This window comes from Brienomyrus brachyistius, chromosome 9 (genome assembly GCF_023856365.1).
Source record: "Brienomyrus brachyistius isolate T26 chromosome 9, BBRACH_0.4, whole genome shotgun sequence".
NCBI classification, from domain to species: domain Eukaryota; kingdom Metazoa; phylum Chordata; class Actinopteri; order Osteoglossiformes; family Mormyridae; genus Brienomyrus; species Brienomyrus brachyistius.
The window spans coordinates 14,883,999-14,908,849 of NC_064541.1; the positions used below are offsets into that span (position 1 = coordinate 14,883,999).

General features: G+C 46.2%; 2 protein-coding genes and 1 long non-coding RNA gene across 4 annotated transcripts; 2 read left to right on the forward strand and 1 right to left on the reverse strand.

Annotated features, from left to right (window-relative positions):
- The first annotated feature begins 3,290 nt into the window (after positions 1-3,290).
- LOC125749476 (uncharacterized) lies at positions 3,291-6,148 on the forward strand. Its single transcript, XR_007399927.1, has 2 exons — positions 3,291-5,656; positions 6,016-6,148. It is a non-coding gene; the product is annotated as an uncharacterized LOC125749476 (long non-coding RNA).
- A 1,718-nt stretch (positions 6,149-7,866) lies between these two features.
- On the forward strand, positions 7,867-17,712 carry sgk2b (serum/glucocorticoid regulated kinase 2b). 2 transcript variants are annotated; one of them, XM_049026758.1, is made up of 11 exons: positions 7,867-7,989; positions 11,462-11,537; positions 12,631-12,700; positions 12,788-12,831; positions 12,918-12,975; positions 13,080-13,163; positions 13,385-13,516; positions 13,728-14,060; positions 14,389-14,544; positions 15,316-15,405; positions 15,512-17,712. In XM_049026758.1, exons 1-11 carry the CDS (start codon positions 7,896-7,898, stop codon positions 15,677-15,679), a joined length of 1,305 nt encoding a protein of 434 aa, XP_048882715.1. In that variant the 5' UTR covers positions 7,867-7,895; the 3' UTR covers positions 15,680-17,712. The 2 variants fall into 2 exon arrangements, with proteins under 2 accessions (XP_048882715.1, XP_048882717.1); XM_049026760.1 differs by lacking the exon at positions 7,867-7,989 and adding an exon at positions 10,834-10,980.
- Positions 17,655-23,394, reverse strand: LOC125749471 (XK-related protein 8-like). The gene is made up of 3 exons (XM_049026761.1): positions 23,021-23,394; positions 22,088-22,278; positions 17,655-21,305 (listed from the first exon to the last, which is right to left on the reverse strand). The coding sequence occupies exons 1-3, from the start codon at positions 23,329-23,331 to the stop codon at positions 20,575-20,577; spliced, it is 1,233 nt and encodes a 410-aa protein (XP_048882718.1). The 5' UTR covers positions 23,332-23,394; the 3' UTR covers positions 17,655-20,574.
- Between the last annotated feature and the right edge of the window lie 1,457 nt (positions 23,395-24,851).

Consider the following 24,851-nt stretch of genomic DNA (forward strand, 5'->3'; position numbering starts at 1 on the left):
CACCTCAGCTCCTAAACCCTGGTCTAAAGATCTCCTTCACAGAACACGTCTTCAAATACACCACTTATGAGCCCCATTGTCTGCCCTGTTTATTCAGAGAAATGTGCTGCGGGCCTGATTTCACAGACACTTACATGCACACACATCGCACACAGAGGCGATTCAGCCAAGAGAGGAAACCTGTACAAACTCCACACGCAAGGGGATCACACCCAAAACTCTGGGGGTGTGAGCGCTACCCACTGGGCGGAGCTATATCCCTGTCCCGTGTGCATTAATGTCATTGGTGCATCATCATTGGTGCATCATCATTGGTGCATTAATGACAGCTCATCCGCTGAGGCAGAAACAAAAGGCCCGACCATAGGGTGGGTTTGCCTTCCTTTGTCACTCATGCCTCCTCGGGTTGTACTGTACCAGCACTGATGAAGATCTTGACCAGCAGGGGCAATCTGCAGGGTAACCCTGCTTTGACATGAAGCAGCTTTAGCGAGAAATGCAAAAGAATTTCTGGGATGGGACCCAAAGCTTTTATTGTTTTCATGCACCCCTGCGTTTCATGCAAGCCTTTTCCGGTGTTTTTGGAGACAGGAAGGCTATTCATAGATCTCCATGTTTGGCTGCAGAGGTGGGGAGTCTGCACCTGGGACAACATGACCCCTTGGGCGCACATCAGATGACCAGAGGACCGTCTGAACGTGTGAACACCAAGCTTAAGCATGTCCTGCATCGGTGTCACACGCAGCTGCCTGAGTCATGGTTTTTCCACGTCCAATGAGTCAATACCATCTACAATCTAGCATCTAAAGGGATGCTGAAACATTCTATTAATCAAAACTCTTAAGACTTGTTTTCATAATTTGTGCTGCAGGCTGGGGCACAGTAGGGGCTCGGATACCCTGGTAGATTCAGGGGGCCCAGCACTTTACAGGGGCCACAGTAGGGGCATGGATACCCTGGTAGATTCAGGGGGCCCAGCACTTTACAGTAGCCCTTGGATACGTAAAATTATAGGGAAGACAAGGCTGGGGTGCCTGAGGTGACATTTTTCCAGGGGCGGCAAAACTTCTAGCTACGCCTCTGGCTGTAGGCCTTAGACAGTCCATCAGCATGTCCTCAGTATTTTTGAGTTGGGAATTTTCTGGGGAATGTCTGAGAGAACCTGACGTACTGACTGGGTGATGCCAGCTGGATTAGACCATGCAAAATCATTGGCCCCTGAATGGCTATATTCATAAACCGGAGGCAGGCATGTTTAATTTACAGCCAAAATATCAGTAGGTGTAAACAGGAGCTCCACAGTGATGGCAGCTCCAGTGCTTAAGATGTCTAATAGGAGAAGACATTTGATCCTTTTTTTAGTCCTTCTGTCAGACAGGAGCTACAACTGCTTTAAGTGGACTTGCGTGGTTTTTATTCAGCGTGAAACGTCATTCCGGATCAAACCTGTCGGCCTTAATAGGCCACTTCTCGGATATTTATTTTACTGGTACTTGAGAAAATGACTTTTGAGCGCTGTGATGTCATACGTCTCCCTGTGTACTTGCAGCTCTGTATTTCACGGGAAGATTTAACGCAAGAAGAACTTGCAGCATCAGGTGAACTCACAGGACAGGTGGGAGGAATCTTCGCTTCTGTGCCTGAATTGTTCCAGCGAAATGGCCAGAACTAGTACCCAGGCCAACGGGAAAGGTGGTTTCCTACAAGCTGCTTTGTCTTCACAGACAGTATATTTAATTGTGTAATCCCTGGCCTGGAGGATGGTGAGGTAATTACAAAATAGGTCCACAGGCTGCGCTGGTCATCAGTCTGGTCGCCGCCCTCAGGGTTACAGGCTTGTGCAACAGGGATCTGCATCATATGATGAGTGTGTGGATAAAGCAGCTACTGTAGGGATTCTGGACACGCACAGTAACACGAATGGCTGAAACTCAGCGGCGGAGCTGAAGAGCTCACGCATCTCCCTCATCCTCCCTCCCAGTCACACTCTGTGTGACATCAGCGGCCCCCATCCCCCACTGCCGGCACTCTTCACCAATCAATTCAGGCAGCGTAATCCACGTTTGACGGGGCACCTAAAGAGGAACAGCTTAAAGATGGTGTCACAGGGCATCTGATTCATCGGGCAAGAGAACCCCACAGAGATCGGCGATGTTGGAAAAAGGCTTCTAAGTACAGACGGTTAACAATCAACCCCACAGCCACTCATTAACCCTGCGGACCCGAAGCCCTTCTCCGCTCCCTTAATTTTTCAAAACAAATTATAAGATCCCATTGTTCCTCATGTCACCGGCAAGGTCTGACATGCACAGTTTCTCCCAGAGCACACATTTCTCAGGCTTGTCCTTGGCAGAACTTGAATCAGGATCTGTGATAGAGGTCCCAGATAACATCACGCAGCTGGTGCATTACCGACATGCCAGCAGAGGTGGGCTTAACTGAAGACCAAGATGAACAGAACTTGAGGGGAAGCGAGGAAGTCTGTGGTCAAGGGTGACCTTTGATCTCCTCAGTCTAGAACCTTAAGGCTGTTTCGCACTGAATGCAGCACGAAAGCCTGACAAATTCGCAAAATATTCAGATGCTAAGTTGATGGATCAAAAGCTTTCACACCGAACACGATGAAACTTCAGCAGCTGACCGCGAAAAGCTGGCATGCCGAAAGAAATTGTCAAACGAGCAACAAGCACAACAAACTGTGGCGAGAAGTTTTTCCTGGTTTTATTTTGATGGTCATACAGTCTCATTGACCATGTAACGCAACAAGATACAAAGAACTTAAATATGTAATAACTAGATTAACTAGATGCTAATATTCTGCTGACTTTGATTACTGGGAAATATTTAGCAAATCATTTGTATTAATATTATAGTGACATGTAGGGGGGGGGGGGTTGCTGTATCTTTGTGGAGTAGCCTTCCCAGCATGCTCTGTGGAGTAGCCTTCCCACCATGCCCTGTGGAGTAGCCTTCCCACCATGCCCTGTGGAGTAGCCTTCCCTGCATGCCCTGTGGAGTAGCCTTCCCAGCATGCCCCGCTTGCACATGTAATACTGGTTTAATAGTTCATCAGTTTGCATATTATGTGCCAATTTTTTTTCTTTTTCTGATGGTTTGTTTTGTTTTCATTGTTCTTATTGTGTCACTGTTGTTAAATAACTAAACTATATACAGATTCATCCATTCATTTCTCGATCCATATTTCAAACTGCTCTGTCAGATGACAGTCACATAATAATTGTCATCGCTGTACTTTAACAAAGACCTGTATGTAAAGCAGTCTTGGCGGATCTTGAATTTCTGGTACTGAGTTGCTGCTGGATCATACGCACCGTGCTTTGCTTCATGGACAGCTTCACCGCTGGCTCCTGATCCAGAGAAACGCTGCAGGAGACACGAGATCTTTCTGGAAATCTGAGACATAAATCCCTGATTTGGGAGGCTAGGTCATTCATTCTTTTGATAAGAGAGGACAGTGTTTGTATTTGATTTTAATTGTGCTGAGATTAACTGAGTCACCAGTTAGTTGAACACGCTGAAGCCAGCTGTAACAATACCAGGTTTCCAATTCCGGCTACAGTGGACCAGTAATTCAGGAAGTTCAGGATAACATTGAGAATCTGTGTTTCTGATTGTTCACAGTGTTACTGACAAGGTTTCTTATCCATGACCATGTATAGTCATTATTTCCATTTTATTCTATGCATTATCACAAAACAAGAGTCTTTCCATCACACCAACGTTGCACATGGAGGGTATATGAGATCTTGAAAGCCGCAGTCTTGTCCAGGTTGGTCCTGGATCTCAGACGCTGACCTATCTTTGTCCGCTTCCTCATCTTGCTGGCTACGGCCACAGCCTGCCAAGCTGACTGCATCTGCTAATCCCATTCCTTCGTGGGAAGGCCACTCCGGAGATCGGAGGAAGTGACAAGAGGAGCTAATGCCACAGCGAATGTGGGACAGCCCTCCGTAACCAGGACAAAATAAAGCAAACCCTACAGCATTAATTGCATGGCTGTGTCAAGGAGACTTGAGAGGACAAGCAGCAGTGGGTAAGCAACGGCAAGGCTGCCATTTGATGTATGTAGGTCTCCTACTCGGTAACCCTGGGCAGGAATGAAGCTGGAGAATCAATTGGCATCAGGACTAAAATACTTGGGGCTACAGCCCCGTGTGATCGGACCTAACAATGCCCGTGGTTCTGTGTCGGGGAATCAACAAACCTCTGGGCACAAGGTACTGCGGGGGATGGGGGGCATGTATAATTCAGCCTCATTCATCCTCTGCCAAAAAACAGACCTTTCTATGTAAATAATTAACTGTTGACCCTCCCTTGTATCAAACTCTCTCCTACATCCTTTAGCTTGTGATAAAAATAGTGAAAAAGATGTATCAGCTATGATGGGCTGGCAAAAGAAGGTGTCATACAGCCAGTCACTTAAGCTCTTCACACTGCGCTCATCTGGACAGCATCTCTGCAAAAGTGACATTTAAGGAACTCTTTAATGCCCAGTGCGGTTTGTGCCCCCTGTGATTTACTGTTGCTGTCAACTTGCAATTTATTTGGTGATGCCGTAGATATTTATATCGACGTTCCTCAAGACACCGGAACAATCAGGAAGGCTGTTTGTGCGTCTCCGCGTAACTGAAGGCCATGCATCTTCATCTTCTCATCCAAACTGTTCACAGGGGAATTTGGATTTTGGATTGAACTATTTACCCTGCTTCTGTTTGCAGGTTCAATAGCACAGTTTTCACTGTGGTATCGTGATATTAGTTAGCATTAGAGTAGGACGCAGTTAAAATATCTTTCAGAAGAAACGGAAGTGGTATATTTTTGTGATGATTGCCCTCATTACACAGGTGGTCTAATGGAAAAGTAACAAAAACAAATACCACATATTTATTGTTACAGTTGGAGTACAATAACCCACCGACAATTTCACTTTGGTTTAGTGATCCGATGTTGTTTTTAAAAACAGAAAATTCCAAATATTTACTCTGAGGTTCTAACCAACGATTTCTTACAGTTTGGGACCCTACGATTTAATACATGGAGGAAGGTAAGACTGTGCCCCAAACCTCCTTTCTCCTTAGCAGGGACCTGCTCTTGATGCCATGTGTAAGAGTCGTTTATCCGTAGCATTAGCTGCATGCTGAAAGCGATCCTTAATAATATGCTGTGCCTAAATGTAGAGTGGGACCGTTTAACATTTCCATTTTTTATTTTTAGATTTATTTATTACTTTCTTCCTCCTGTTTTTCTGAATGACTGTTTTTTCCACCATATAAGAGGATTTATTTTGATCACGATTACTATCCATAGGGTAGTTCTGTATGTATACTTTCCCACGATAAAAAAAAGAAAAACTCCATATTAATTAACACTGCGTATTAATTACTCATTGTGGTTTTTCCCCTTTAAAACCAGTGCTGAGTAATTAAAGGAGATTCAAATGTCACAAGCATACATACAGACGTGCCAATTCAGCCAGCCGGTAGCCAGCACATGACCTCACTTGTGACCTCATTCTGGCGGATTTCTGTCCAATCAGATTTCATCGTGCGTGAGCTGGGTGAATTCCTGCCCATCCGGTTTTCCAGGTGGGCCCCCCATAGGCCTCGATTCTTATCTCAGCTCCGCGGCATTCAAGGTTTGTAGTTTCTACGAATAGTTTCGAGGTTTATGCTGAAACTCCCCAGCGACACGCTCATTTCTGTCTTGTATGCGCCTCTCCTGCTTCCGGATGAGTCATCAAACGCGTGAAACACAAATCGCAGGCTAACTCCCAGGTCACTACGATCGTGGGGAAGGTGAGGTTGAAATGTAAAGCATCTCCGTACTGGTGGCCCTGACGGAGTCTCTCTGCATTCCAACATTGGTAGCTTTCTCCATGACTTACGGTTGTGTCTGAAGGCTGAGGTGATGCGTCGGACCAAGGCTTTGAATAAAGCTGCACCTCAGCCTTGTGTGAAAATTATCCTGCGCGTGTGAATGAGTGTTTTTCTCTAGACAGCGGCGGATCCACAAAATCGGGCCCCATCTTTTACGGTTTACCGTCCTCCAGCAAGACCATGGACCGTGGAGGGAAGGTGTCTGAACATAACAGTAACTGCAGCGATGAACAATCACAAAAAAAAAACAACTGCAAATAATGTTAAGCAAACAAATAAAGCTCTTTGAAACAAAAGCCAGTGTTAATCAGTGTTAATTTTATGTAAATGTGATTTTTAGGCATACAATGATGCTGACTCACTCAGTGCTGCGATTTGATATCTGCCAATCAACTGTATTATTAGTTGAGATATTTAATGTTATGCAAATCGGCAGCATTAGCCAAATCTCAACATGCATCGGGAGACCTGACTCCGGATAATGAACCGACACAATTTATCTGTGCCGGTGCCTGAGAATTAAGGCGGAAGGAGCGGAGGGCAATTCTGGGCTCTTTAGCTTCCTTGTTTATGCGTCATTCCTGTGAAGAGGGGAATGAATGCTGGAGCTTTGTGTCGTTCAGTCGTAATGAGGGTAGCGGCGCAGGTATGAAAGATCGGAGATTACAATTAAAAGGAAATAGTATAAATAATTGAATCAGTAGAAAAATCTCCCGTGACCAATTCTTCTTTCAATGAACATATTTGTTCTCATATATATATATATGTGTGTGTGTGTGTGTGTGTGTGTGCTGTGTATCTGTTGAACCTTTGAGTAAGGCCAAAATTGCTTAGGGGTGCCAAATAAATGACCAAATGTCCCCAGAGCGTGATAAATACACTTTTTTTTACATGTTTCCTGGTCCCCATATGGGAAAATACTATTTTATAAAAATCCTTGACTGCAATGAAAAAACTAAAAATGCAAAAGCTCTTGTATTTTGTTTGGTTACTTATGGTTATGATTAGGGTGGGGGTTAAGGTTGTCATAGTTACAGTAGCATTAGCATTTTCCCATAGAAATGAATGAGCGGTCCCCAAAAAGATATGATTATATGACTGTGTGTGTGTGTGTGTGTGTGTGTGTGTGTGTGAGTGTGTGTGTGTGTTTGTCTCAAATGAGAGCAAGATGGGATATGTGAAAAGAAGTATTCTAATATAAATGTCAAATACAGCACAATCTCACTGAACCTCCTGCACATCATTGACAGAAACTGCCTGACGTTCACCTGATGTAGTTACACCTCCAGTTGGGAAGGTGATTTGTTAGATTGGTAACAGGGCCTCCATTTTTAGAACAGGACTGCAGCAGGGTGCAGGTGTGCATTCACGTCAAGATCAGCAGATAAACTCCACCTCAGTTCCTGAATTGAAGAGCGAATTTCCAAACCTCACTCAGTACACGGAATACATTGTTTTTTAGAACACTTCTGTCAACTTAGGGAGTTTTCGGAAATTTAACAAAAAATCTTCATTTGATTACATGGAGACTGAGTGATCTTTTAATCTAATGTATAATCTCATGTCAAAAACAATAAGAAAAAATAATGCACTGAGTGAGTTTTGTAAAATTTGCTCTTTAATTTTGAAATGACGGAAGAGATGACGTCCCTTAAGCCTCTGCTAAGCCACACAGATGAAGGTCTGTGCCAAGAATACCACGCCATTGTCTGAGTCCGAGTTTCCCTGAGACAGCCCACCAAGCAGAACGAGGAATTCCCGACAGAAAGGAACCACAGTCTCAAGTTCCTCATTTGCTTACGGCTTCTACCTCTCATGTGGCCAGGTAAACGGGGCCTCAGGCGGAGGAGGAGGGCGTCAGCTTCCTGTCTCGCTTTAAGCTCCGCGGCAAGTGAGGGACGGGCGCATGGGCAGGGCAAAATGAGGAAGTAAGCTGACCAGTCAGGTGGGAACGGCGAAATCGTCTTTATATGCCGGTATAAAGGAAGCAAGCGGAACATGGAAGAGGCACCGCTGTCAGAGAAACCCTCACACCTAGCGGCCTACCGACCCAGAAGCATGAAGACAGAGGTAGTGAAGAGCTCCTTCATGGGTAGGGCTGTTTTTACTCGCTTATGGGCAGGGGAGTGGACATAGCGGCATGGCGCTGAGCTGAGGGGAAGCCCCTAAGGCCATCCTGTACTCATCTCGCATCTCCAGCCTGTCGAGGCTCCGCCGGCGTCATATTTGCATCATCCCAGCTCCATCGCAGGCTATTCAAACTCCGCAGATGGACCATGTGGCCACAGCTGAAGCTTTGAGATTATTACTTCAAAGCATAAACTGTCTGTTAATTGTAGCACTTTATGCTTCTATGGTGGAGAAACACAGCAGTTCGTTTCTGTGGTTCGGGTGAAAAGCCTCTGACGTTGGTTCTGAGTGGCCTGAGTTTGATGGATTTGTGGATTCTAGTCTCTGGTGGCTTAACCCTTGATCAGCATCTCCAAATGTGAGCTTAAACCTTCCCTCTCGTCAGTCCTAGCACTCAGTTAATACGCCTGCTGTTCATCACCTCTCCTGAACTTTCCAGCTCTTTCCAAGGGACTAATCTGCTGTTTACCCTCACTGGTGAAAAGTAACTGTGCTGGCTACTGATTGTTTACACCGACGGGAGCAAACTACCTACATATGTGATAGGAGGCAATGCTTGTTGCTGATTGGCTACACCAGGGGTCTCCAACTCCGGCCCTGGAGAGCTACTATCCAGTAGGTTTTCTGTCCCACTTGGCTTCTGATTGGCTTCCTGATATTTACCTGAGAACAGGTGTGGTTCATCAGAAGCCAGAAACCTATTGGACGGTAGCTCTCCAGGACCGGAGTTGGAGGCCCCTGGGTTACACTGACTGCTAATTACCCTCAGTGGTGATAGATGGCTGTGCTCCTCACTGATTGGTTACAGTGACTCGAGCTGCTAATTATCCACACTACTGGTAGTTAACCATGCTGGCTGCAGAATTTATGTGTCTCCTATTTGAAGAATTAGAGCACCAGAGGACCTACTGAGGTGGACCTAGATGCGAGTTACTGAATGTAAAACTCAGGATGCTGTTCCCATTGTACTGTGGTGGAAAAAAACAGGCGAGTCTTATCTGCTGCGACTCGGGACATAGATAAACCGCCTTTCACCATGGTGACAGTAACCCAGCACATTAATGCTCTCAGGAGCAGGGGGGAGGGGGGTTGGCACCGGTGTGTGAGCTCACCTCCCAGTGCCGCTAATCGGGTTACGATGGCGGTCAGAAATATATCCTCAGAGATGAGTCAGACAATCTGGGCCCATTCATAGACGCAGGTTTTAGCGCTGTGCTGAAATATGCACTGCAGCTCCCCGCTTTGAGGCAATGCGTCGGAAAGTGCCGGAACAGCACGGGCGCCGCAATACGCGAGCGGGTCAGGAGCCATTTCTGCCGCACTCGTAGCTTTTCTCTTCACGGGGAGAGTCCAGGACTCCGACTGATCATCCTGCATCCGGGAGAGTCTGACGCTCCTTTCAAAAGGCCTTTTCCCCCATGACTGTCATCCACACTGCCTGCTGAGTCCCAGAGACAAGAGAGACGGAGAAGAGTCTGGGGGGAGAGATCGAGCAGGACCCTGGGTGTGTGTGTGTGTGTGTGTGTGTGTGTCAGAGGCAGGGGGAGGTATAAAACCCCCCCCTCACTTGTGAGTCACTCAGAGCCTGTGAGAGGAAGCCCCCCCTAACGCCGATGGCATCATGTACCCGCTGGCTCTGTGGGGGTGGCCCATGTTAAACTGACTCACGCCTGCACAAGGCCTGTCAGGCCTCCGCCCGCAGTGCTCAGCATGGGGCCTGGGTGCTTAACGTCTCCCTACCTCAGACAAACCCTGGCTGAGGGCATGAAGGAGACACCAGGCAAAGGGAACAAAGATGTCCTTAATACACACTGTACTCAGAGGGAGTGCTCTGTCACGCCCGCCTGCCACCACACACCCCTAGCGCCCTACTGCGTGACACCTGTACCACAGGCATGAGCGGTAACATGGGTGTGTGGGGAAACTCCCACCTAAATTAAAAGTTGGAAGTACCACAGCTTTTCATTAGAAGAATTAAAATACAGTATGGAGATGTTGCTCAGCCTTTGGGGTGTCAGTAGAAGACGCCTGGTGATTGAAGAGCTGCAGGACAATCCGAAGCGTTGGTGTCAGAGTGGATGTAACATCACTCATCACACCACAGCATCCTGCTGGAGGGGCGGGGTCTACAAATAGGGCTGTGCAGAGGACTCAATGTTTATCGCTTGAGGGTAGCTGCAGCACTAATAAATATACTCCTGGATATTGATGGCGGGGTAGTGCAGACAACCTGCGGTCTGCATACGGCCAGACACCATTTTCCTCCAGTATAATCACAGTTTCACCTGCCTCCTAAAGGTCTGCAGAGGAGTTGAGTGCCTTGCACATTCTTGGCTCTCATCAGCAGATAAGCTACACCAAAAGCCTTTATAGTTATATAAGGCAGAATGTGTTAGATAACAGTGAGACCTGGATACTCGCTCATCCGGGCGTAAGGAGATCGGGGCAGAAGCTGGTGATCATTCCAATCTGATTTAAATTAAATTAGTTCAAATCGAAATTATACCGAAAGTACTGGAATTCCACAAGCGCATTTCTGATCTGATACAACGATCCAGCAACAGCAAGGTTCTGGATATTCACATCTTAACGGTGTGATTTAGCATGCTTAATCCCCGCGGACCAAAGCTATCACAGAATCTGTCTGTCCGTTGAGACAAAAAGAACCGAATCGATCTATTAATCCATCTGAGTGCTTCCTCTTCTGGGTTGGGGCGGACCTGCGTGACGTCGCGGCAGCTCTCCGGGGCTTCCTGGGTGACGTCAGGATGCCTCGGCTGGGAACCACGTGTCCCGTATAAAAGCACCGGCCCGAAACGGGCGCAGATCAGCACAGCTGGAGGGACAAACCGGTCGATCGCTTTCTTCATACTGGGATTTACCTTTTTACTGATGACTGAGAATAAGTGCGATTTTACACACAAGATGAGGGGGATCGTGTCCTTTTTCACAGGTATGCTCGGGGTCGATCTGACGCGATCGCTAACGTCCCGCTTTATGTGGCATATCTTAGTATTATCGTGTATTTCCGTACAATCCGTATCAGCTCTGAAAGTTTTTGCTCTTAGATAGTACTTCACTGGAACACTACTATTATTTTTTTTTCATTTAATACTTAATAAAATTGTTTCCAATTCGCAGGTGTTTTGGGAAATTGTGTTTTTAGTTCTTATGTCTGCACCAGCTATGAGATGCACTTTACTACTTTCACTCTGATGGTTGTTTTTTTTTATTATTTTTTTTGTGCGTGTGTGAATATTGCACCAGTACAGTTCTGTTACCATATATTTGAATTTCAAGTTATTTGCATGCACATAAAATTATTATTTATATATGTGTTGTAACATCTGCTGAAACCTTAATTTGATGCTATAGTTTTAATTTTAAAACTCGTTTGTTATTCCACTGACACACATCCACATTCTACTCTTCAGCTTTCATCAAAGAAAGGAAAATGGGACTGAACGATTTAATTCTGAGGCTGGCATCCACCCCCCCTATCAGTCAGAAGTAAGTATATCATCCTTCTCCACATGATTTCCACTGTGGGATGGAGGAATGGGCTTCGCTGGTGGCCAGTGCCCAAAGTTTGTTTTGATGCAGAAGTAATAAGACTATGCTGATTCTTCGGTAAGACTGCCGCGATGTTTCTGTAAGTACCTGTCGGAATTCAGCCATCCCCGGGAATGCCAAGTGTAATTCTCGAGCACTGAGAGCCGTGTGATGCGTCTGAGTAGTTATTGTTATCTGACATGTTGACTTTCTCAGGTATTTACTTGGTGAATCCCTAGTGATCTGGTGCAATCGACTTGGCTGATAGTGTTTAGTGATAGTGATAGTTTTTTAGTATTTTTTCCTCCTGGCTGCTTGTCACAGACACATATAGCCTTAATCTCTGATCCCCTGTCTAGGTTCATTGTACATGTTCAGGTAAAGCCAGGGCAGGAATAGCATCCAATCAGGCCACGCAGTCACTGTACTGTCTAAGTACCTTGGAAAGAAATCTGTCCTGTTCCACTTAGGGGGTTAACCTGCTAAGTCTATTAAAGTATAGAGATGTTTCATGTGTCCTAAGACTTGGCGGAATGGGAGCCTGAGTACTGCAGGTTTACATTTTACGGCTAAGGTGTTATCCCGCGATTCTGAGCTGGATATGTGTTTAGAGGATGGATGTTTAACATTTATGCTCTCATGTTCCTAAAGTCATAAAGTCTTGCCCTGGATTTGTCACTAATTGCGATCCAGTGAGCTGGCTGGAGTTTGTGGGGGTCGGGGGTGTAAAAAAAAACGACTACTGTTTGATTTCCAATAAAGCCGATTCGCTCGGAATCGCTGTTCCCCATTTCCTTATTGCCTGAGACACCGAGTTGGTTCTGCGTGTTCCACCTTAAGGGCTACGGCCACCTAGTGGTGAGCCTAGCATACTGTCGCCATTTCTGTCACTCGTGCGCCTCAGTCTGGCTACAGCAGGAGAACAAGTGACACCACTAAGGAGTTGGAATCTCACAGGTTTTAAAGAACAATTTGCACAAATATGTTCAAACCGTATGGGAGTTTTCTTCCGTGGTCAGTACTGCAGACTGTCCCTTTGCTTCCTCTCCAGCTCAGACGTTCATGTGTTCCTGAAGGTTGATGAGAACCAGAATGCGGAGACGGAGGAAGATCTTCCTCCTGTACGTACCTGAGGATTCTGGAACGCGTGCTTTGGTGTTCAGGGGTCTACCTCGGTGATCTAATTGTCCATGTTCTTTCTCAATCAGCTCGGCTCCACTTTCCAGAGGAATTCTCTCAGGGAGGAAACACAGTGAGTATTTCTGGGTTGACCTTTCGCGCCAACATGTGATTCTCAGCACAGTGGGCAAGAGTGTAAGATGTTGCTCTGTCTTCCAGGATCAAGCCGTCTGACTTCGACTATCTGAAAATCATCGGGAAAGGGAGCTTCGGAAAGGTAACGGATCGCCAGTTACAATTAGAATGACTTAACTGCTTTGGAAATAAAACCTTAAGGTGTCGAGTTTTTGAAAATAACCTGTCGCACTCTCCTTGTTCCAGGTTCTGCTAGCTAGACATAAGGAAAGTGCCAAGTACTACGCAGTGAAGGTCCTTCAGAAGAAGATCGTCTTGAAAAAGAAAGAGGTGAGCCTGGTTTCCTGAAAGCTACACTTCAGAATCGCTCTTCTGAAACCCCGGCAGAGAGCAGCTTCCCACCCACACATTTTATTGTTTACTTTACTTTGAGATACGTTTCGTTTGGTGGAACTTTTACCGAGGTCAATCCACTTCGAATCATCTATGTATGGACATGTATGATCGTCCGTAGTCATGAAGTTCTGCTTTGTCCTCTGTGTCCTCTTCAGCAAAGACACATCATGGCGGAACGGAGCGTGTTGCTGAAGAACGTTCAGCACCCATTCCTGGTGGGCCTGCACTATTCCTTCCAGACTGCCGACAAGCTCTACTTCGTGCTAGATTATGTTAACGGGGGGGAGGTGAGTCCCGAGCTCTTCTGGGGGGGGGGGGGGGGCCTCAGGCACCTTCCCAGACAGACGCACACATTTTGACTAAAGAGCCAAGAGAAGCAGAGAGAAGCTTTTGGAGATGAGCAGAGACGTTTAGGAAAGACCAGCAGGACTGTAGGCGGCCCTCTGTGTCCGCGCTGTGCCTTCCCAACCAACCCCCGCATCGCTCTGCTCCCCGCAGCTCTTCTACCACCTCCAGCGCGAGCGGGTCTTCCTGGAACCGCGCGCACGCTTCTACGTGGCCGAGATGGCCAGCGCCCTGGGCTACCTGCACTCGCTGCACATCGTCTACAGGGACCTGAAGCCGGAGAACATCCTGCTGGACTCCGAGGGCCACATCGTGTTGACCGACTTCGGCCTATGCAAGGAGGGTTTGCCTCCCAACGGGACGACCACCACCTTCTGCGGGACCCCGGAGTATCTAGCCCCAGAGGTGCTTCAGAAGCAGGCCTATGACCACACTGTGGACTGGTGGTGTCTGGGCTGTGTCCTCTACGAGATGCTCTACGGCTTGGTACGTGTCCCTGCTGGTCTTATTTTAACGTACATTTTCTTATCTCTCCGCTTTACCTCGCTTCAGAATACCCAAGTTGAAACCCTACACTAAATCAGCTTCTAAATCCATAGCTGAAGTCTTAGTCTCACATACTGATCCTGTTTTAACTGCACATGCAAACAAACAAATCCAGGAGAGTAGAAAATGAGCTACTTCTAATGGATAGAGTCGCACGTTGGGTGTTGAGGGGAAGTCTACAGGAGCGGCGGTTTCCTCCCATGAGTGCGACAGGATTTACACACCGAGTGAGACTAAAGCATTTTTCTCCACCCTTATGTCTTTGCAGCCCCCTTTCTACAGTCGCAACATGGCGGAGATGTACAACAACATCCTACACAAGAGCCTAGTGCTGAAACCTAACGTGTCGAATGCCGGCAGGGAGTTGCTGGAGGGGCTGCTGCAGAAGGAGCGTACGCAGAGGCTGGGGGCCCGCCAGGACTTTGTGAGTAGCCTACACAGTCCTATCACTTCCACCCAAAGACAGACACTCTCCTACTGTTATAATCTACAAACACTCACACAAACAGTCTCTGCTGCTGCTAAGGCAGTGGTTCTCGATCTCGGTCCTCGGGACCCACTGCCCTGCGTGTTTTCCTGCTATCCCTGCCCCACACACAAATCCCAGCTGTCTTTCAGCTTCTGATTACCTGGATCAGGTGTGTTCAGTCAATCAGCAGTGTGTAGGGCAGGGATAGCTGGAGAACAAGCCGGGCAGTGAGGCCCGAGGACCGGGTTTGAGAACCACCTAAATAAACCTTCAAATCACCCCCTACCCCCTCAAGACACCAAATTTTATCATATAACTCAATGTGTGACTTGCATATTTTTTTTGTCTGATTTTTATAGCATCCTTCTGTAAATCGTAGTCTGGTTTGTTGTTTTTATAAACCTAGACTGAGATAAACATTGCAAGAATTCCAATGTATTTTTACTTTCTGTTCCTGTGCAAATGGAAAATAGTTTTACTTACATTCATTTCAAGACTTCCAAGGCAGGGTTGTCAACTTTTGTCAGCTGTGTGTTTCAACTTGTAAACAGTCCATTTTCATGGAGCTAATTTTAGGCTTAATGGAATTATGTAGATTTGCTGTTGCACTTCCTGCATGAGCGTGAGAGTCTGAAAGTGCGAGCGTGAGGTTCAAACTTGGTATTGATGCGCTTATCACCTACAATCGGATTCACATTGACTGGGGATCCTTCTCCTTCTCTCTAGATGGAGCTCAAAGCTCATCCGTTCTTCTCGCCTATTAACTGGAACGACCTGTTGGCCAAAAAGGTCAAGCCGCCCTTTGTTCCTGCTGTGGTGAGTTGGACTCTTGTTCATACAGTTGATTACGCTGGATGACGCATTACTGCGTACAGCCATGGCTGTGAGTCTCCGTCTAACATACTCTCACCTGTTTCCCTAGAATGGGCCCACTGACCTGCGACACTTTGACCCTGAGTTCACCCATTTGCCGGTGCCAGGCTCCCTGGGCAGCACCGAATGCTTTCTGGCGACCTCTAGTGGCCAGGAGGCCGCCGGCGCATTCCCCGGCTTCTCCTACGAGCCTCCATTACAGGATGTCTTCCCTTGAAGGGAGTGCTTTCCGGTCCTTCTCTTCATCCACCTCCATCTTCACTCCCCCACCCCACCCCCCCATCCAGCCAACGGAGGGATCGATGGGGGGTCGAACACGCTGCAGGGATGGCCGTACTGGAGAGGGTGGGGGTGGTAGGAGTCTGGTGATGTCAGAGTGTTGGAGCCTCCACCCGCAGAACAGGTCTGTGTGCCCTGAGAGAGCGGGGGCTTTTAAGTGTAAGCGCTCCATCATCGGCTGCATGCCTTTGCCCGGCAGTTTCATGGAAACTAAGAACCCGGATGTTTCTGCTAATGGCAAGGTGTCTATGTGCCACGGGGACAACACAGCTGTTCGTGAAGGAAGCAAGGGGCAGGAACTGCAGTGAAACTGCTCACAAATGTTTAATGAGGACTGGCGAACCTCCCGAGCAGGTGCTTGGATGTGTTCTCCTTCCTGTATCTTCCATGTTGGAGTCTGCGTGTGTCCACGGAGTCTGTCTTCTCTCCAGATCTTCCATGCCGGAGATTGGATGCGTTCTCTCCATATCTTCCATGCGGAAGGTTTTATGGATACTGCCTTTATTTTATAATACTGCATAGAACGTTTGGTGAAGGACCTGTCGAATTTTAACCATATGCATTCAGGTCTCATAATGATAACTGTAATTATAAGCAATAGTGTTTTTTTTTTTTTTTTTTGTCGACACATAAAGGCAGGAGAGACAGATTGGGACCAGGAGGATAAATTGATGGACGTGAATTGGATGTTCTCCACTGCTTTGCGAATCAGCAGGCCTCAGCCAACGCGTGTTATTACTTATCATGTAGGTTTAAATTCGCCGTAGTCTACGAGGGCAGACTCTCTCGCGTCTGTCTGCCCTGTTTACATGCTCCTTACATTTTGGGCATACATTGCAGTGGAGAGCAGCCCTCTATTATCCTGGAACAATTTCCTGTTATGCATGAACCTTTCTGGTCAGTCACCATTGCACTTTTTGGTATAAAATGCAAGGAGGCACAGGCTGCTGCATAAAGCCAAAATATGAACTAATAAGTCCACGCCCATTATGCGTGGGATTGGTCATTTTATCCCTTAAGCCCCGCCCCCTTGTCTAATACCTCCCATGGTCCTGCTACTGTGTACAGAGGTGCTTTCGCTGGAGATCCAGCTCAATGTACTGTTTTCTTGCTTCTGTTTTCTTTTTACTAATGTTTCTCTTCCCCAGCAATATGGTCATGTGACTGACTGCAGATACCAATCACTGTCAGGCACTGCATTACACCAACACAAGAATAGCATACTCGAATAAAATTCTATATTTTTGTTACTAATTTGATTACTCTAGTGAAAGTGGTGGGCGAGGGCAAATGTGTATCAAACCCTTTAATAGCTTTTGTGCATTAAAACTATATTCTATTTATAAGTACTTTATTGCCACGGCTAGTTTGCAATGTGAACCATTTCACCTGTAAATATGATAGAATACTGTATGATTGACCTGGGTATGCCTTTTCTCTGTGCAGCATGCTTGTATGGTATGGTCAGACCATGTGACTGTAAGTGGGCCTCTTGATTGGGTGGTGTTTTATTCTCACATTAACCAGGCCGATAGGGTCAAATCTTCTTGGCCTGTGATACTGCTGCAGCCGCTGCCTTAGACCAATTCCAGGGCAGCATGAGTTGCGGGTTTTTTTAGGAAAGTTCGGTTCGCTGTTGTTACAGTCTTGGGTCTGCCAGGGCAAATTCTGCAGTTGAAACAGAAGGAGGGCAGTGCTAGAGGGTCTAATCTCCTCAGCATCGCTCCCTCTGGACCAATGGAAGCCCAGGCAATACAGGGGGAGGAGTCAGTTTCTTCCATATTTGGAAGTTATAACCTTAAGTCATCTTATGTCTTCTTGAATATTTATTATATATATTATATATGTTGCACAACATATACGGTACACAGATTCATATGGTACTTTTACAAAGCTGAAACAGCTGCTGCAAGTCATAATAAAAATTTAATTGAGCTCTGTAATGAAATGAAAATAAATATAAAGAACTTCTGTGTGTTTGAGTGTGTTTTTTTTTCTGATAAATTGTGCTCTATTATTTATTACCTAATAGAGCTTCCTGGGGTCCCTATTAGGCCTAATGTTGTCATAAATATGTATTTTAACTATGATTTATGGGATTCTGTGCAGACATTTAACTAATGACATCCCATCACCTACTCTGCACGTTCAGTTTCCACGGTAACCCCAAACAGTAGTTTTATTGGAACAAGACTTACTATTAAAAATAAAAAGTAAAAATTAAAATACAAAATATACAAAGAGCAAGTTACAAAACAGTCTGAAGTATTTCACATAGAAAAGTAGTTAACATGAAAAATAAACAGACAAACAGGCAATAATGGCTTCTTTTCTGCAATGAAACGTTGAATATTCATGGTGCTATCAGGGAGAAGCAGGAATCACATTTGACATACCCTCATTTGAGAATTAAGCAAGCTTTTTTTCTCTCCAGAAGATCTGTCTATCCTTCAATCCTGAAAAAAAGCCATTTCAGAAGAAGAGAGGAAGGATAGTTTGGAAAACTAAATAAATACATCCCTCTAACTAAACAGCTAATGTTTCTACTACATATTTTTCTACAGAGAAACCACTGCTGCAATTGTTACACACACCCTTTAATGTAATGTAGCTGCCAAAATCACACATTTCATTGGAATGAAAGCTTATATCTTTCACTGGACAGCTATCACGAGAGCTGTCGTTTAAAATGTGTTCTATAGCTCCCTCTAGCGGATGTGCGTGGGAAGGCAGTCCCTGAGGAAATCCCTGACTGCATAATACAGAGAATTCGCCTTCTTCCATAAACCGGGGCGTAGCTTGACATTCTGGACCCGTAAAAAAATGTCAGCTTGGGTCTCCTGCCTGGTTTACATATAATTTTACGTGTTCAAGGGCCTCTGTGAAGTGCTGGGCCCCCAGAATCTGCCAGGGTATCCGAGCCTGTCTGACACTCCTCACTGTAACTTGTTGCTGACAATGATGTTATATCATTGGGAGTGAAGCCTACTTTTTTTCTGTACTGACCTGGGTAAATAAAATATCAAAGTAGCTCACATTTTCTTTAAAGTCAAAAAGGAGAAGATGTGGTAAAAGATTTTATAGAAATTAATGTAATAACAATAATCTTCATCAACAACATGCAATCACTTATAAAAGATTCTCCAAATACTGCCCTGTTATTGAGACCATGGGAGACAAAGTCACAGGAAAAGCAGCTGAGAGGAACGACACTGTTTTGTGTTTGTGTGCATCCACCTTCACGTACTCCAGGGTACCGTCTTGGGGAACCGCTGTAGTTTCTTCACAGGAAGTCCTCAAGCACCTTAAGTCCGACAGTCTTCAAGATCCACAGCGCTGCTGAGATTCCGAGCTGAGCTGGCAGCTGGGGGGCCCGCGGGTGAACTGGCGGATCTGACACATCACTGGAATGAGGCAGTGGGAACTGCTGTGCAGTCTGTGTGATCGGTTCCTGTTCCTACCCAAGGTGTCAAATCTGCAGGAAGACTCAGTGTACTGAAAACGCCGGTTTGGCAAAGCACTGGATGAATTAGCAAATTATAAGCAACTGAACGGGTGTAGTTAGACTTTTCTGAGACTTCAAAAGAGCCACTTTAAAGAGTAACTTACATGCATTAGCTTGAATCACTGATCAAATCAACGATTACAGGCAGTAAATAATGCAAATTAATCCAAATTTGTATTGGGCAAAAAACTCTACGTAAACATCTCTCAAAATACTTTGTTATTTCATGTTGTTGCAATACGAAAATATCATTTTAACGTTTTCATTGAACTTGATGTTGATTTAAAACTGTTATTAGTGTAATTGTTTTATTAACTGCTATATAGTGAAGTACAGCTGGGTGCAAAGGCTGGTGTAAACTCCCATCCATGCCTTTTCTCTTGCCTCGTCTCTGGATGGTGCCCGAGGTGGCATGCGAGATGGAGTGCTGCTTTAGTCCCACAGATCGTGGATGTGGTCTACAATCAGCCAGCTTACGGAGATCGGCATGGAGAAGGGGCTTGGCATCACCTCTCACAGCGACCACAGTTTACACCCTACATTTATAAAAGCACATTCCATTTGTATTGTACCGTATTAACATGCATGGGGGGGGGAACCCCCAGAGATTTTTCTTTTTCAAAGTACTATGACATTTTTGGTTCCTTTTCTGAGGCTCCTCACATCTCAAACAACTTACTATCTATAAACTAGCGACGTGTGGCTACATGACCTGGTGTCAGGGTTGCACTGGGAACTGTTGCTTCCAAGCTTTCATCCGGGCCCCCTCTCTCTCTCTCTCTCTCTCTCTCTCTCTCTCTACTTCCCTCCCTTCCTCCCTCCTCTGCTCATGCTGGATGTTGCTGTGGGTGTGTCTCCTTCCCACTCCTGAAGATCGCCTGACTTCATTCCTTATCCTGTCTTACTGACTTGCTTCCTGCTTGTTCGTCACCCATCTGCATTTCAAGGCCTCGGTTTCCCGTGGCTCCTTGTCAGATTATCTTCTGATTTTTACCCAGCTACTGCACCAGTGCTCCAGTTCCCTGTTCCATATATGGTCTCCGCCCGTCCTTAGCGATGGATTTCTGCCCAGTGTTTTGGATGCCGTACTCTCTCATGCCTGATCAGCCCTTTGCACCATGCCTGACCGTTCTGCAGCCTTTGCTGATCTTGAACTTTCCCCCTGGCCTTCTTCTGGCCCTCTGTTGTATCATACTATCCCTGGTCCTAGATAACCCTGCATTACCCTTTTTGTACTCCCGTTTATTGCAGATGCACCTTATTCGCCTCACCTTCTGCTATGTGCATCTGAGTCCACCCTATGCCAGTGCCCCCCCCCCAAGTCAGACTTAATGTGTGGTGGCAGGAGAGGAGTAGAAGTTAGCAGCCAAGTTCCTCATCCTTTTGTTGATCACCAGTTTCTCCTGCTTGGGTCTCTCTGCAGCCTCTGCGGCCTGAGCTACATCCAACAGGTGAAAATCTACCTCATCCCGGAGTGGAACCTCCGGCTCTTCAGGCGGCAGCTCAGTCACCTTAGGGTGGAAGCACCTGTAGTAGAGGACCTTCAAAACCAGGCCCAATATGTAGAGTGAGAAGATGATTCCAAGAATCACATAAGGCTCAACTTTGAAGATGTCTTCCAGATACTCCTGCTGGTGCCACCAGAACCCGAGGAGAATTCCCATGTCAACCAGCATGATGCTGTGGTAAATGATGCCTCTCCACAGCGTGCTGCCCACAGTCAAGTTGAACCAGCTGAAGTACCAGATTTGGCCAACAGTGCACCGATAGAGCCACTCTCCCACCAAATTGTCCATGAAGTCCTTGTCCTGGCGCCAGGCCCAGAAGACCAGCACTGCCCACAAGATCAGGTAGTGTCCCGCGATATAGCAGGGGTTGGCGCAAGTGAACAGTGCCACGGCGAACACACGTGGCCCGATCAGCAGCAAGTTCCATAGAAAGTATACCAGCGAGGAGACGTAGCCTTGATTGCTCTTCTCTGGGAGGAAAGAACGCATGCAGCGATGGTACATGGCCACACTGAGAGCGATGGATGCCACCGACCCTGCCGTCTTTAAAGCTGAGAGGAACAGATAGCCGTTAGCAGCTGCTCAGGGGGGGACAGGAGCACAGGAGGGTGTGACTTTTAAAGTTAAACCTCTGTCTGAACCCTGGCGACAGGGGTGGGGCTCTTTTGCCATCAGTATTTTGCCCCCCCCCCCCCCCGAAACAGAAACCAGTAAGAAGCGTTAAAAAAATGACAGAGGCTGCATTAGGTAGTGAGTTTCAGGTCTCCCTGCATCACTATAATCCAAGCCAGCCAGCCAACGGGACATGGCGGCCCTGTTCATCTACATCCAGGCCTTCGCTTCTCCTGTTTCTGTCTCACATTCCTGCCCCACAACAGCTGGAACCAACCAGAAATCTGCACATCTGCCTAACATCAGCGTAACTCAATAAAATGCATTTTATACAGTATAGTGCATTTTCACGACGTTACATTGCCTCAATGCGCTTTACATTATTCCCAGTGAAACCAACACCCCTTTATTGACCCCACAGGGAAGTTCTCTTTAGGAATAGCCCATTGCACTTTCCAAGACATGTATGCAAGCAGGAACAAGAATGGCACTGAAGAGGAACCGGCTGCAGCAGAGTTCCTGGAGCTGGTGGTTCGGGGCTTAAACCAGGCCCTTGCGAGTGCTGACACAGGGGCTTAACCCACTGAGCTACATGCTGCCCCAAGGGAGTAAGACATGGGCACCAGTGCCAAGGAAAACCTTCTTAGGAACCAGTTCTTAGGAACCGAAAGTGCAGGGTGTAAAGCTCATGCGTATGTAAATGAAACCAACTTCAACTCACATGTTATGAAGTCGACCTGCTTCTTCTGGATGATGATGAATATCATGAAGACCAGCTGGGGGGCGCTCTCCAAGAACGTTTCAAAGAGCCGTAGCAAACTGAGGTCATGGTTCTGGTACACAGCTTCACCCTCCAGCAGAGAGTTTTCGCCATGAAAGCTCTTTATGGAGATCTTCAGGATGTTCGCGTACCTGGGTTTCGTGGTAAACACAGAAAGAGTAACAGCATTTAGTGAGGGAAGGGTAACCAGACGGTGTCTTTCAGAATCTAAACCTTGGCTTCGGCTCTGTGACTGGGTCCTGTCAGAGTCTCCCAGTTAAAATGGCAACTGAATGATTGCCTGTCTCACAAATTTGACAGATGACTTATGAACTGGATTGTGTAGTGCTTGTAAGTCTGGTCACACTCCTGAATCTCCACAAAAACGCAGTGAGCAAAGGCTTCTGTGTGTGTGTGTGTGTGTGTGTGGATTAGGTTTATATTACTTTGTGGGGACCAAATGTTCTCTGCAATGCAATAAAAACCTGATATTTTGACGTTGTGGGGACCATTTTTCAGGTCCCCACAAAGATCTGTGAATGCAATCAAAACACAAAAAATGTCTCATGTTTAGTTTGATTACTATATATATATATATATTAGTCAGTAGTCATGTATAAGTACAGACACATTGAAACGCACACACTCAAATGAACCCTTCCCATTTGGTAAACCCATACGGGATAAATACTGATCACATGCAGATTAGTCTTGCCTAAACAAAATCAGTTTTATTTTGAAAAACATGCATAAACTTCAAGCTTTTATTTACGAAGTTAAATTCTTGGTAAGTCATTGATTTGTGATTGTTAATTGTGCTTAATAATGCTCCAAAAGTTGAGTGTGTCATGTACACACGTAGAGAGCGGGTTTGTGCATGTGAGATAAGCCTACCTGAGAGGCACAGCTAGAAGGGCGAGGTGAGCGGCTGTCAGTGACCATTTGCCCCTGATGAGAAGCTCCCGGCCAGCATTCCGATTCTTCCAGTCGTAGTAGTACAACAGTCCACTGAACAGCTGAATGATGACTGTCGAGGCCAGGAAAATGAAAAGTAATATTCCCGTCTTCAGATATGCCCCTTCCGAATAGAGATCCTCCACCAACCGAATGTCCAGCGCCACATCGACCACAAACAGGACCAGCCCCAGCAAAGTCAGCAGGAAGTCAGGCAGGGGGTACACGAAGGGGAAACTGTCCTCAACCATTTCACAGTGCCACTGCCCCCATGAGCACTAAGGCAAAGTGAAAGTAAAACTTTAAGAGAAGCGAAAGCAGATAAGGGTGTCCTGGGCAGTCCTGTCACGCCCACTTCCTGTTAAACGTGGGGAGGGACACAAATCCGGTCAGAACCAGACTTCAGTTCCCAGGCACTGCAAGGCACCGATGTATGTTCAGTACCGAACACCTCCGAGTTTCTCATTATAGCCGTGCAGCCAAATACTTACTTCGATATTAGTTTAAATGCTAGAACTCATGGCCGTAGGTGGAAGTTAGCAGGAGAACATTTTAAACTGCGTTTGAAAAAGCAGGGACTGAAAATCAGTGCTAGATAATATTTTAACAACCCTGAGCTAGTAGTTGAGTACTATGGCCTCCGCTAGTTTGTACATTTCTTATGTTCTTATATTATATGTCCTGCTCAATCAAAAACTGGACAAATTCTGCGTAATAACCCAGTTAAGTTTGGATCCGCAGATTGGTTTTTCTTATATTTTTAAATGACCCCCCTTGTCCTCCCTGCTGTTATGTAGACCTGCATATCATGGGGCTCAAAAGAAGGAAGTGGCCCAACTTCCATGCTGACTAAAATAAGCAATTTTAAAGGTGCATGGACTAAGGGAAAGTCCAGCCAGATATGGTTACAGGTTAAGGGCTCCCCCAGGTGTGGTGGCAGGCGGCCAATAGGGAGCGTACACTGCCTGCGTTACCCACCCCTGGCTTTTGGCCCACTGCCCTGCAGTCCTGCTGGCAGCGAGTAAACTGGCGGTGATGAGTAACAATTAGGGACGGAGATTCTGGGAAGAGGAAGAAACTTCGCATGGGAATTTTTGTATGTTTATGGGAAATTTGGAGAACTTTGGGGGATTACTATTTTACAGTGTATGTACAGCTGTCAAACATGCAAAAACTACGTACACTAATAAAAAGAGAGATTTCATAAACATTTATGTGTAACTTAACACTTTATTGAACACAAACACATCTCCCATGCTAACATTACTGATCCAAAATATATAACATGAGGCACCAGGCTTAATGATGAAAGATGCTGAAAGTCAGAGTCTGCTGAATCTGCTTAAAGTCAAGAATGCTCAATCAGAGTCAGATTCCGCACCCTCAGAGTCGCTGAGATGTTGCATGGGTGGGGGTCAGGCTCAGTGTTTGTCCAAACTGCCACCTGTTTCTCCACTTGCATATTCATGAGCTTGTTGTGGACATTTAAGGGCATACAGTGCTTACTGGTGATGACTTTAGTTATGTGTAGTTGTTTGGTAGCTCCTGCTCCAGTAACTGCTTACACTTGACCTGATCATTCACTGCAACCCAGCTGCACTTATGCCCAGTTGACTCCTAGACGGCATGCATATTTGCAGTGTGCCATTCGCCTAGTATGTGCATCGCTTTGGAAAAAAAAACATCTGCTAAAGATGTAAATGTGAATGTAAGTTAACACTTTGGCCTTTTTCGTTATCTAGTAAAGACGTATACATCTGAACTACTCGAG

Excerpts from the sequence above, each read along its gene's own strand:
- sgk2b (XM_049026758.1), top strand. The coding sequence starts at position 7,896 with ATGGAAGAGGCACCGCTGTCAGAGAAACCCTCACACCTAGCGGCCTAC. Across the intron at positions 7,990-11,461 it reads AGTGAAGAGCTCCTTCATGG|CTTTCATCAAAGAAAGGAAA; the intron begins GTAGGGCTGTTT and ends TCTACTCTTCAG. Across the intron at positions 12,832-12,917 it reads TCTCTCAGGGAGGAAACACA|GATCAAGCCGTCTGACTTCG; the intron begins GTGAGTATTTCT and ends TCTGTCTTCCAG.
- LOC125749471 (XM_049026761.1), bottom strand. The coding sequence starts at position 23,331 with ATGGTTGAGGACAGTTTCCCCTTCGTGTACCCCCTGCCTGACTTCCTG. Across the intron at positions 22,279-23,020 it reads CTTCTAGCTGTGCCTCTCAG|GTACGCGAACATCCTGAAGA; the intron begins GTAGGCTTATCT and ends CACGAAACCCAG. Across the intron at positions 21,306-22,087 it reads GCAGGTCGACTTCATAACAT|CTTTAAAGACGGCAGGGTCG; the intron begins GTGAGTTGAAGT and ends TGTTCCTCTCAG.